Raw genomic sequence first — 13,429 nt, 5'->3', positions numbered from 1 at the left:
AAAATTTGCCCAGTTGTTTTTTGACATACATTGTACTGTAACTCACGTTTCCTTGGTTACGTTTTCTTGGTCATCTCGCTTTGCCCGGTCCAGTCTGTGCTTACTGGAACCCAAATATGAGCTCAAACATTTCATTGTATAATTAATTAAATTCTTTTAAGAACTAATTAAAGTCTTTATCTTTTGAAATTGTTGAATTCCTGCACATTTCCTACTTCCGTGTCTTTTCCACAGAACCTGTTCCATCACACCACAGACGTGCTCGGTCAGGGAGCAGTGAGGATCCCGGACGCCCGTGGCGACGACGCCTGGAAGGTCTATTTTGACGACGTGGCGCAGGAAATAGTGGACGAGTTTGCGATGCGTTACGGGATCGAGTCCATCTACCAGGCCATGACGTACGCACCGTCTCCGTGTTTTACCGGCTTGTCTTTTTTAAACCCTTAAAGCAGTGTTGTCTCATTCCTTTAATTTTTTTATATAGATTTGCCATTTAGTTTAAAACACCCTTCAATGTATGTGCATTTTTTTTTTAGGCACTTTGCATGTCTCTCGTCTAAATACATGTGTCCCGGCGTCCCTGCTATGATGAGCACCCTGCTGGCCAACATTAATGCCTTCTATGCTCACACCACCGCTTCCACCAACGTCTCCGCCTCTGACCGCTTCTCCGCCTCCAACTTCGGGGTACCGAGTGCCCACACACACACACACACACACACACACACACACACACACAAAAATGCAGCATGTAGCACTTATTGTGGTTTGAGGAACCTCTGTGCTCACAAATTCTGGGTGTTAATCACATATATATAGGATTATATACAAGGTGGAATCCAAAAAGTTCCAACAGGTGGCAGCACAACGCTGCACGCACAGTCACAGGGAACACTGACCTTCATATGTTTGTAAAGGTTGATAAAAAAAGTGTGTGTGTTGTTAAAATAAAGTTGATTGCAGTGCACTTGATATTTTTTTGTTTTGTATAACTACTGTTCCGGCTGCTTTCAGGTGGTCCTGCAAATCTTTTCAACAATATGCCGGCTTCTCTTTAATAATACATTCACACACAAACACCAATTTTATCACTTCAGCTATGGCATTAGGCGTTCCTACTAATGCGTGCCTTAGCAACTTTTATCAGTAGGTGGTGCACAGAGTTCCTCTTGTGACAACGAATCAGTTTCTCTTCTCAATTTCGTCAAGTAGCTGGATACTCCCACATTGTGTTAATGTTTTGTTTTCTACCTCGTTCCACTCAACGCTCTATTTCCTCATCCGACAGAAAGAACGGTTTGTCAAGCTCTTGGACCAGCTGCATAACTCCTTACGCATCGATCTCTCCATGTACCGCGTAAGTCACGCGTTCAACTCATTCGATGCCACTGTGAGATCTCCGTTGTCGTGCTCTGTAATCGTGGTGTGTATTCTGCTGCAGAACAACTTCCCCGCTAGCAGTAAGGAGCGTCTGCAGGACCTGAAGTCCACTGTGGATCTTCTTACCAGCATCACGTTCTTCAGGATGAAGGTATGGTGTTATTTATTTTTATAGCACGAGCTTCTGATTTACTGGGGTGTGTTTGAACAGCATCATGATACAAGGACTGTTTAAATGGCAAACACTTCTGTGCTGTAAATGAGCGTCTTACCCTACCCCCTGGTGGACAGGTACAGGAACTGCAGAGCCCTCCGAGAGCCAGCCAGGTGGTCCGAGACTGTGTGAAAGCCTGCCTCAACTCCACCTATGACTACATCTTCAACAACTGCCAAGAGCTCTATAGCCGCCAGTACCAGCCTGTAGGAGAACCGGTTGGACATTTTCTCATTTGCGTGTGTGTGTGTGTGTGTGTGTGTGTGTTGGCTCTGACTGTTTTTCTTTCTCATTTCAGAATAAAGATGAATGTCCTTTAGAAGAGCAGGGTCCAAGCATTAAGAATTTGGACTTCTGGCCCAAGCTGATCACTCTGATCGTTTCCATTATAGAGGAAGATCGCAACTCGTACACGCCTGTTCTCAACCAGTGAGTGTTGGACACACACCTACACACGTGTGCAACATGACACACAAACATCCAGGGTCGGTCAAAAAAATAAACAAGATCATATGGATAAAAGTATTGGCACACCTGACTTTTCCAGCCATATGTGACTTTCTGTTATAACAAAACTGGTTTGTTATTATACACTGTGTTGCAAAAGTTTGCAGACACCTGGTCATAAGAATGATATGAGAAGATGTTCCACTAGATTTCGGGGTGTGCTTGTGGACATTTGTGTTCATCAGCCACAAGGGTGTTAGTAAAGTCAGGTTCTGATGTGGATGAGAAGGTGAGGGGGGCCTGGGGTGCAGTTCACATTCATCCCAAAGGTGTTCAGTAGGGTTGAGATCAGAGCTCTATAGCAGGCCACTCAAGCCCATGTAAAGCTGATCTTCATGCCATGCTGGAAGAGGTTTGTGTTTCCAATTTCAAGTCAACGTAAAATGTTCTTTTTGGAGAAGAACCACATATGGCAGGAAAGATCAGGTGAAACATATACTTACACAGTAGTTTATTCTGTGTTTTGGTCCTACGCATTTATTGGAACTTTCGTGTCAATTGTCTTGTTTTTGTCCCGTCCCAGGTTTCCTCAGGAGCTCAACGTAGGGAAGGTGTGTGCCGAGGTGATGTGGGTTCAGTTCTCCCAGGATATGAAGTACGCCATGGAGGGTGAGTCACACTGCCTGGATCTCTGTACACACTGTACATTCCTGCCTAATTATGTGGTTAACAATTATTTATCCAACTATTATCTTAGGAAGTAACAGTTGGTTTTAGATGAAATCTATGTTGCTGTGTCAAATGGAGAACAGGAGAGATGATGTTAACAGACTGGCACACCAAACACCCCCCTTCCCTGGGAGCAGGGAAGGTTGGACACTTATTCCAAACCAACATGGCAACCATTCCATACTTCAACCCCATACAATTCCACCAGTTCCATACAATTGCTCTGAGATGAACTGGAATGCAGGAAAAAATCTCCAGCTATTAAAGAAAATATTTGGCAAGCTTCTTATAAGAGTGGATGGAGATTAAATGTGGAATGGGATGTTCATAAAGTACATACTACTCTTGTGGTCAGGTGTTATGATAGAGATAATTTGCACTCTTAATACAGTCCAAGATTTTACAGAGCTTTAATTAACCACAGCAGATGTTTAAGTTTTTGTGAATTTCTGAACAATGATGTTATTTATGTTGAGATCAGATTATATTATCACCGTAACAATAACGTGACCTCTGGAACGTCATTGTGAATCACATTTATAATTAGAGAGATCTTTCGAGATGCTCTTCACGTTCTGGCCGGCCAGCTCTAAACGCTTACTCGATCTCTTTCTTACACACACATGCACACACTCATATTCTGTTGTTATCTCTTTAGAGCACGAGAAAAACCGTCTGTGCAAAAGTGCTGACTACATGAACCTGCATTTTAAGGTGAAGTGGCTCTGTAATGAGTATGTAAAGGATCTGCCTGCCTTCAAAGGAGTCGTTCCCGAATATCCCATGTGAGTGTCACGTCATTGAACCTTCAAGGCTTTAAAGCAACTATTACTACAATTCAGGGCTTTTTTATTTTTAGAAGAACTTAAGGTTCTGAATAAGTTCTGCTTGGAACTTAGTTCTCCAAAGATACAATTGAAGAACCCTTAACGACTCATATCAGAAAGTATAAGTAGTAAATAAACTGCTCATTTCCTCGTTTGTCGGTTTGTGTGTAGGTGGTTTATGCAGTTCGTGCTGCAGTGGTTGGACGAGAACGAAGACGTGTCCATGGAGTTCATGCACGGCGCCCTCGAGAGGGACAAAAAGGACGGAGTGAGTATTCGTGTAGTCATGTTTAGTGAACGCGCCTCAACCAAGTTACAGCTCATTTTTTTCAAAAAACATCTGCATTGAAATGCAAGTCAAGAGCCAAAACATCTGTCACGGCTGTATTTCTTACTGATTCGAGGCACAGCGACGCTACACACTAACTTTCTTTTGAACAACGTTCTTTTTTTTTTTATCGTCATGCACCATGTTTCAAAAGGAAATCACTCACCGTACATTTGAAAGAGTTTACTAATCCAGAAGTCCGGTCCTCAAAACACATACTTCCTGGTATGTTTATTGGGTTTGTGAGGAATTTTTCAAATTCGAGCAATTACTTCAGGACAACTGGTTGCATACATATTCGATATACGCACATACATATTCATTTTGTGACACAGCGTAGTTGATACAATGTTATGTTGCTTTAGACCGATAATAGAGGTTCCAGCAATCAACTAGTGTTGCAGATTAATCGCTTTTGCCAGCATCTAGCATCTTTTTTTTTAAAATATAGGTCAATTATTCTGTTATCAGCAAATACGATCCAACGTATGTAGCTACACTATATTTCCAAAAGTATTGTCACCTGACCTTTGTGGTTATTTTCCAAAGCTGGAGGCACTCAATTGTACAGGACGTCTATAATAAAATTTTACATTCACTTGATTTTGGAAACCCAAACCTGTTCCAGCATGGCAATGCCCCTGTGCACAAAGTGAGCTCCTTCAAGATCTGGTTACATGCTTTTATAGAGGAAGATCATGAGTAGTCTGCTTTAGAGCTCTGATCTCATCCCTACTGAAGACTTTTGAGATGAATGTAAATGCTGACTGCACCTACATCAGTACCTGCATTTCATAATACCTTTGTAGCTGATGAACACAAATATTCATAAGCACACTCCAAAATCTAACATCTTCCCAGCAGAGTGGAGGGAATTATAAGAGCAAATTGGGACTACATGTAAAATGTAATGAAGATATTCAATAGGATTGAGTTCTAAAGCAGAAGATCTTCCACTCAACCCATGTTAAGCATATTGTCATAGAGCTGGTTTGTAGAGGGGCATCGTCTATGGTGTCCCAGTACTTTTGCCCATAAAGTGCATGCATGTTGTATAATATAGTAGCCTATTTATTATCACTCTTTTTTTTTTTTTTTCCCCCTTAGCTCCAGCAGACGTCTGAGCACGCTCTGTTCTCCTGCTCAGTGGTGGACGTGTTCACGCAGCTCAACCAGAGCTTTGAGATTATTAAGAAGCTGGAGTGCCCTGACCCCAAAGTCATGGCCCTGTATAGTCGCCGCTTCGCCAGGGTAAACCCAAATACACATTACGCTCTCCACGATCCAATCTATCATTCTGTACAACTGATTTTTATCATTTTATTTGTGCTGGATTTCTCTCTGGTGATGTTCTTTAAGTGGATGGAGAGAAAACTAGAGTTCCACTGAAACTGAATGAAATATTAGAGTGTAACGTGGACTGAACCCAAACTGAACCCAGTCTGATGATGTTAATATTTTTTTATAGAACGAGACAGTACATAGTGGCATGTACAAAAGGAATAAACCCATTGAGACACAAATGATTTTCATTTTATTGATTTGAATTTGAGATTGTAGGATTCGCCGGTTCACATCGACACGTCGGCATGAAGGTTTATGGTTTAAAGCGTGCATCAGATAAACGTTGGCATTTGTGTCGTAGCGCATTTATATATATATGCATCATCAGAATCAGGTTTATTGGCCAAGTGTGTTCGCACACATAAGGAGTTTGTTCCAGCTGTTAGTGACTCTCAAAGTACAGACATAAATAACATAACACTCCTGAGACTGAGGCGTGTCCTGAGAGTCACATAGAATACAGAGTAACATGGCAGAGGTAGAGCTGTACCTTCCTGCACACACAACAGTAAAAGAACGGGTTTTTTTCCATCTTTGTTCTTTTTTTTTTTTTTTTTTTTTTGCATTACAAAGGCGTGTTTGTGAAAGGGGCCATGTGTTGGAAATCAAAAGGCACTTAAGTAAATTGATGATTTGTCAGAACAAAAGAAATAAAAGCCCCAAAAAATCTAACATATTTCATTGCACAGCATCATCATTTTTTGCATTGCATTGTGTTTGGATCGCACTGCATCATAATAGTGGTGAATCATATCGGACCGCCTCAGTAGTTGCTTCATAGAGTATGTGTCTTTAATGTATCGTAAGGTCGTCTAGGAGAATCGTGTCTGCCTCAGTTATGGAGATGCGCATGTCTAATTTGAATACTGTAAAATCTTGCCTACATCTTGGACATGGGCCTGGTCATGTCCATTTACAGCAAAATATAATAAATATGTAATAATAATAATGTGCTGTTGATTCAATTAGATAAAAAAAAAAAGATCAACTTGGTTACTGTATAAAATCCCTAAGATACTGAAGCGAACTCCGACTCCACCCAACTGAGTAATGCTGTTAGGCTCATCATGACAATATTCATATCAATCATTTCTTTTTGCTTCCATTAGACTATTGCCAAGGTCCTGCTGCAGTACAGCGCCATTTTAAAGAAGAGTTTCCCGTCCTACTGTGACAAAGAGAAGATCGTGAGTCTGTTCAACACACACTTTTATGTTTGTACGAATTTAATCCCCTCTCACACAAACCCCGTCTTTCCCTCGAACAGCCCTGCGTCCTGATGAACAACGTGCAGCAGCTGCGAGTTCAGCTCGAGAAGATGTTCGAGTCGATGGGGGCCAAACAGGTAGGAGACCCCCTGAAGGTCCAGTTGAAACAAATTCCACTTAAAGTGGCTGTGTTTGAGTAGTGGTGCTTTGTGATACCACTTTTGCTCTGCGCCATGGTGAGACATTGGATTTAATATTCAAATACAAACTTTTACATCTAATCATCCAATTTTTTCTTTGCATCCAGACGATGGATGTCGATTGTTCAGACATCTGTCCAGAAAGACAACTTATCCCCCCTGGATGTTCTACCTTTAGTGAAGTCATTTCCCTAAATGCGTGTGATTGGATAAACCTCAAAGTGTTTCAAAAACTGGACAGACAGTAAAAAATGTAATGTTAGTAATCTCTCCTGTAGTATTTGTTCCTGGTTGCTCTTCCGCAGAGTCTATTCTTGTACACTAGCTGAAAAAACAAACGATTGTGCTTGTTTTCTAAACTGCTATCAGATAACAGTGCCATGATACGCATTTCCTGTTCCAACCCTGATCAGTTAGTGAGGAATATTTGCTCCCATCTTTTCTCCTCAGATTGCCACAGAGGAAGCCAGGGTAACGAGAGCGTTATGTTCTTTTCCTGATACATTGCTAGTAAAAGTAGTTTTGTGTGTTTAGCTGTGAGTATGACAGATTAATTTATATTAACGTATTAACTAACTAATTTTATTACTTTATTTAAAAGACTATAATTTCTAACAACTGGCACCTAGGCTACGCCTCCTTTGATGTGATTGGCAATCGCCCAGGCCACGCCCCTTCACTTTGATTGGCAAGCACTTAGGTCATGCCCCCTTCCCTGCAATTGGCAAGCACTTAGGCCATGCCTCCTTCACTGTGATTAGCCAGCACATATGCCACGCCTCCTTCACTGTGATTGGCAAGCACCTAGGCCACGCCTTCTTTACTGTGATTGGCAAGCACCTAGGCCATGCCTGATTCATTGTGATTGGCAAGCACCTAGTCCATGCCTTTTTTATTGTTTACAAACAAGCACATATGCCACGCCTCCTTCACTGTGATTAGCAAGCACCTAGTCCACACCTCCATTGTAATTAACAAGCACCTAAGCCATGCCTCCTTTATTGTTACAGACAAGCACCTATGCCATGTCTTCATTGCTAGTAACAAGCGCCTAGGCCACGCCTTCTTCATTATTTATAGACAAACAACTAAGCCACGCCTTAATTTAGAGGTCTGACAGTCACTCACTTCCAGTAATTTATTTCCAGTTATTTATAATCCCTTTCCCACCCAGTATATTAGCTGCTTGGCATCATAGTGTAGCTTTTTAGAGCTTCTTAGAGAAGAATCCATTCTCTTTATATAAGAATCACAACAAAACTCTGGTCAGATTCGTTACACCGTGCCGTTCTTTCCCTTTATAAAGCTGAATGAGAGAGTGGACCCTGAGGAAGAGGAGGACGAGGTGAAGGTGTGTGTGTGTGTGTGTGTGTGTGTGAGAGATTCTGAGTAGTGACTGAGCATAACACAAACTATTAGAGGAAGGATGTGGTCTATATACAGGACATGCGTCCTTTAACATTATATTGTTCCTTTATTGTCTTCGTTGTCTCTCTTTGTGTATGGGTGTAGCCGATCTCAGAGATGGAGAAGGTTGGAGAAAAAGTGGTGCAGAAGTAGATCAGTCCTCGTAGAGCGTTCCTGTAGGTAGTAATCCACTCTATAACCAGGACCAGACCAGATTCAGCCTCATAACGCTCTTTCTCGCTCTCTCGCTCACTCCTACTGAATTACGCCTCAATGTTTCCTCAGTGTTTTTTTCCTTCTTTCCTGTACACAGAGTATATGATGCATTCACGAGCAGATGTATGTGTTTATAGACAATCCCAAAGCCAAGCAGTAGAGTAGGCATAGAGCACCCCCTAGTGGCTGTCTGGTGACATAAGGAATAGAGCACCCCCTAGTGGCTGTCTGGTGACAGAAGGAATAGAGCACCCCCTAGTGGCTGTCTGGTGACAGAAGGAATAGAGCACCCCCTAGTGGCTGTCTGGTGACAGAAGGAATAGAGCACCCCCTAGTGGCTGTCTAGTGACAGAAGGAATAGAGCACCCCCTAGTGGCTGTCTGGTGACAGAACTGTGTGTTGTCTCTCTGAATCTCTCAGCTCTGTGACCCTGAGAATGATGATGATAAAGTGGAACAGATGTGTAAGGTTTGTTTTCTGGAGAGGTGATCCTGGAGAATCAGTTTTTCTTCCAGTGTGTGTCTGGAGATTCTCCTGAAGAATCATGACCTTCTAAGTACTTACATTCCTAATACCCCCCTCATACACTCTACTCATTTCCCCTGACCAGGATTTAATACTACATACTAAACACACTGCCCGAACAAATCCATTTCCACCCAAACTAACATACATTTATCTCATTTACACAACTAAGCAGCAATAGGGTTAAGGGCCTTGCTTAGGGGCCCCAGGACTGGCTGTTTGGTGTGGCTGGGATTTAAACTCACAACCTTTAGCTCTAATGTCTAATCCCTAAACCAATAAACTAACCCCTCCCCCTTAGCAGGTAACTTGGTGGAATAGCAGGTTGTGTTAACGCTAATTTGCTAGTATGCTTTTTCTAGTTATTCAACAACACACTACATACAAAACTGGAGTAACACAATTGTATAGGACGTCTTCGGACGCAAAATCATTACATTTTCCCCTTCACTCGTATCAAATGCAGAACACAGTAGCAAAGTATCAGTGCATTATACAACTTATTCAACTTATATCTTCCTTTCTTTCTGCAAAGGTCGAAAACGACAGTACAAAGGTGGGTTCTGATGTGTAATGTCAATTTTTTTTTAAAGAAACTAAATCATATTGTGTGTACGATCACAGCAAAGACATTTTATTACCTTTGGTCCTCTCAATGAAGGGTTTCTCACTGAGGTGTTTTGTGTTTTCTGTCAAAAGTTCACTTTGAGGTCGTCCGATTTTTATGAGGTGACTGGTGCAGGATGGTGTTCCTGTGTAAAAATACCGTGGATGAGATAAGATTGATTGATGTGTGTGTGTGTGTGTGTGTGTGTGTGTGCGCGCACAGATGGACACAGAAGCCAGCGACACCCTCAATGAGCTGCAGGTGAAGCTGAACAATGTGCTGGATGAATTGAGCTCCACGTTTTCAAACACGTAATACTTTCTTCTCCTTCTCCTTCTTCTTCCTGTTTTGGCTTTCGTCTTTGCAAGTGAACACAGCTCTGTATCTTATAAACAGCTGTATCTTATCTGTATCTTATAAAAGTGCAAGTGAACGCAGCACTGTATCTTATAAACAGCGCTGTATTTAATACACACTGAGAGTGCAAGTGAACACAGCACTTTATCTAATACACACTGAAGGTGTGAATAAATGCAGCACTGTATTTAATACACACTGAAAGTGCAAGTGAATGCAGCACTGTATCTAATACACACTGGAAGTGTGAATGAACGCAGCACTGTATACAGCGCTTCTGTTTTTCCACACTTTTGTTATGTTACAGCTTTATTTCAAAATGGATTAAATTCAGTATTTTCCGCAAATTTCTACAAATAATACCACGTAAATAATCACATGTACATAAGTATTCACAGCCTTTGCCATGACACTCAAAATTGAGCTCAGGTGCCTCCTGTTTCCACGATCATCCTTGAGTCGTTTCTACAACTTGACTGGAATCTGTGGTAAATTTAGTTGATTGGACATGATTTGGAAAGGCACACATCTGTGCAGCACTGCACCAATCAGGCTTGTATGGTAGAGTAGCAAGACGGAAGCCATTTCCCAGGAAAAATCACATGACAGCCAGCCTGGAGTTTGCCAAAAGGCACCTGAAGGACTCTCAGACCATGAGAAACAAAATTCTCTGGTCTGATGAAACAAAGTTAGACATATTTGGCCTGAATGGCAAGCGTCCATCATGTCTGGAGGAAACCAGGCACCGCTCATCACCTGGCATCACATGGTGGTGGCAGCATCATGCTGTGGGGACATTTTTCAGTGGCAGAAACTGGGAGACTCGTCAGGATCAAGGGAAAGATGAATACTGCAATGTGCAGAGACGTCCTTGATGAAAACTTGCTCCAGATCACTCTGGACCTCAGACAGGGGCGAGACGGATCATCTACCACAACAGGACAACGACCCTCGGCTACGTGACGACTCTGTGAATGTCCTTGAGTGGCCCAGACAGAGCCCAGACCTGAACCTGAACCTGTCTGGAGAGATCTGAAAATGGCTGTGCACCAACGCTCCCCATACATCCTGATGGAGCTCGAGAGGTTCTGCAAGAAAGAATGGAAGAAACTGAACCAAAAAATTTGTGCCAAGCTTGTAGCATTAAACCCAAAAGGACTTAAGGCTGTAATTTGGTGCTTCAACAAAGTATTGAGCAAAGGCTGTGAATACTTATGTACATGTGATTATTTTAATTTTTTATTTTTTTTTATTCATGTTTGTAGAATACAATGAATTATTTTTGCAAGTGAACACTGCACTGAATTTTATACATGCTGCTGTATTCAATACACACTGAGTGCAAGTGAACGCAGCACTGCATAACACACCTACCCGCGGTCTGTGCAGATTCCAGAGTCGAATTGATGAGTGCACACGGCAGATGGCGAGTCTGTTGTACCAGATTAAAGGACCAGTAAACACCAACAGCCGAAACCAAGTGGAGGGCGATTCGGACAACATGCTCCGCCCTCTCATGGATTTCCTGGATGGAAAGTGAGTCAGATTGGCTTTTGTTTCTTCATCAAATGTTCACTTAGACCTACAAAATATCTACTTGTGTTTATGTAGTGTGTGCAGCAACTTAAATCTTGGTGGGTTTTTTTTTTTTATCTTTGTAAAAAAAATAACTGTGGATTTTTGCATTAAAATTACAATTTTGCCTTGAAAATGAAGCAAATCAGCAGCAGTGAATCACGTAAATCATGTAAAAGTGCATTTTTCCAAAGAAGTTCTTGATTTGTTTTTTATCTTTAATTTGTTTTTAAATAATTCATTCATTCGATTGAAAGGAATTCCTTCCAATGAACATTCCAGAAAGCTTTGTATGTGAAATATGCCCCACTACTATACAAAGTACATTATATAAACAAAAGTATCGGGACACCTGACTTTTCCAGCTGTATGATCTGCTTCCCCAAACTGTTACCACAAAGAGGCACACAATTGTACAGGACGTCTTTGGAAGAATCAGCACGGAATATTCTCTTCACGTGAATTAGGATATCCAAACCAGTTCCAGCATGAAGATGCCCCTGTGCACAAAGCCAGCTCCATGAAGATCTGCTTTACATTTTTTGAAGTGGAAAATCTCCAACTATAGAGCTCCAACCCTATTGCACCGGTAAACGTGAACACTGACTGGACCCCAGGCCTCCTCACCTCATCTACATCACTAGCTGACTTTACTAACACCCTTGTGACTGAAAGATCTCCACAAATCTCACAAGCACAGATTTAGTGGAACATCATCTCAGAAGAGTTCTGAAATATGGTCAGGTGTCCACAAACATTTTTTTTATATGTTGCTGCAAAAAAGTAGAAAGAAAGAAAGAAAGAAAGAAAGAAAGAAAGAAAGAAAGAAAGAAAGAAAGAAAGAAAGAAAGAAAGAGATTTCTGTAAGAGTACCACTTTGCAAACTAGTATGTTTAAGAAGAAACTGAGCTTCAGGAATATCTAGAATAAAGTTCTTGCAGGGTGAAACTTTTGTATTGAATGTCAGAGTAAAATTCTATGTAAATTATTACAATTATTTATAACTTTTTTGTATAAATGTTTTGAGACCTGTAGCAGGCATCAAATTTGAAATGATCTCATTTTCTGCATTAAAGCATCCTATTTTTCAGTTTGCACATTTTTTGTTCTCTATGATCTATTGTGAATAAAACATTGGCTCACGTAATTTGAAAGTCTTTTAGTCATTTTATTGAAATGGAAACAACGTCCCAACATTTCTGGAATTCTGGTTGAACAAATGATTAGTAACGATCAAGTGCTGATCCAGAGAAAGCAATAAATACCAGCATCGTTTACAGAATTATGCACCTTTATGGATAACCGTGTGTGTGTGTGTGTGTGTGTGTGTGTTCAGTCTGATGCTCTTCGCATCCGTGTGTGAGAAGACCGTTCTGAAGCGGGTTCTGAAGGAGTTGTGGAGGATCGTGATGAACAGTCTGGAGAAGACTATCGTCCTCCCTCAAGGCAACGACAGCTTCGTAAGTTTTTCACGTCCTTTTACACTCAGCCGCGCACACCACACACACACACACACACACACACACACACACACTTTCATGCTCATCATGGATGTTAATGTCCTTTATTAAAGTAAATGTGGGTGAAAAAAAATTACTGTTTATTTATTTAATGCATCTAATATACACTGAGGTGTTTTGTTTACAGTATATGGTTGTTTGTTACATTGGGTTTGTTTAATTTGGTAATTTTTTATTTGTATTTTTTTATTTTTTTACTGCCTCTCGCAGGGCAACATATTTTCCGCAGCCAAAGATCTTGGCCAGCTCTCCAAACTCAAGGTAATCACATGCAATTTGCCCCGTAAAGACACAAGTTTAAAAGCATAGGATATGTGCTTGTTGAACATCCTGTTCCACATTGACAGTAATGTGTGTGTGTGTGTGTGTGTGTGTGTGTGTGTGTGTGTGTGTGTGTGTTCGTTCCACTCGAACTGCAGGATCACATGTCTGGGGAAGCCAAAAGCCTCACACCTAAGCAGTGTGCGGTCATGGACGTGGCTCTGGACACCATAAAGGTATCTGTCCATGACTCAGTCAGCAGTGTCATGTCGTAGTTCATGACG

The 13,429-nt window shown here is 41.4% G+C and overlaps 1 protein-coding gene across 2 annotated transcripts in view; it reads left to right on the top strand.

The window, feature by feature from the left end:
• LOC310741139 (protein unc-13 homolog B-like) overlaps positions 1 to 13,429 on the top strand; it is an 81,815-nt gene that overhangs the window by 64,609 nt on the left and 3,777 nt on the right. For both annotated transcript variants that reach the window (XM_083568673.1, XM_083568672.1), the window contains exons 19-35: positions 235 to 398; positions 537 to 687; positions 1,289 to 1,357; positions 1,442 to 1,531; positions 1,672 to 1,812; positions 1,893 to 2,023; positions 2,625 to 2,710; positions 3,429 to 3,555; positions 3,769 to 3,865; positions 5,033 to 5,176; positions 6,379 to 6,456; positions 6,537 to 6,614; positions 9,655 to 9,743; positions 11,179 to 11,325; positions 12,701 to 12,824; positions 13,095 to 13,145; positions 13,304 to 13,381. In XM_083568673.1, the coding sequence (XP_083424799.1) occupies positions 235 to 398; positions 537 to 687; positions 1,289 to 1,357; positions 1,442 to 1,531; positions 1,672 to 1,812; positions 1,893 to 2,023; positions 2,625 to 2,710; positions 3,429 to 3,555; positions 3,769 to 3,865; positions 5,033 to 5,176; positions 6,379 to 6,456; positions 6,537 to 6,614; positions 9,655 to 9,743; positions 11,179 to 11,325; positions 12,701 to 12,824; positions 13,095 to 13,145; positions 13,304 to 13,381 (1,845 nt within the window). The remainder of the gene's footprint in view (positions 1 to 234; positions 399 to 536; positions 688 to 1,288; positions 1,358 to 1,441; positions 1,532 to 1,671; positions 1,813 to 1,892; positions 2,024 to 2,624; positions 2,711 to 3,428; positions 3,556 to 3,768; positions 3,866 to 5,032; positions 5,177 to 6,378; positions 6,457 to 6,536; positions 6,615 to 9,654; positions 9,744 to 11,178; positions 11,326 to 12,700; positions 12,825 to 13,094; positions 13,146 to 13,303; positions 13,382 to 13,429) is intronic.

The sequence above is a fragment of the Silurus aristotelis genome (genome assembly GCF_946808225.1).
Source record: "Silurus aristotelis genome assembly, chromosome: 18".
NCBI lineage: Eukaryota > Metazoa > Chordata > Actinopteri > Siluriformes > Siluridae > Silurus > Silurus aristotelis.
The sequence above is the reverse complement of the archived record's forward strand: the minus strand, read 5'-3'. Positions and strand labels throughout refer to the sequence as shown.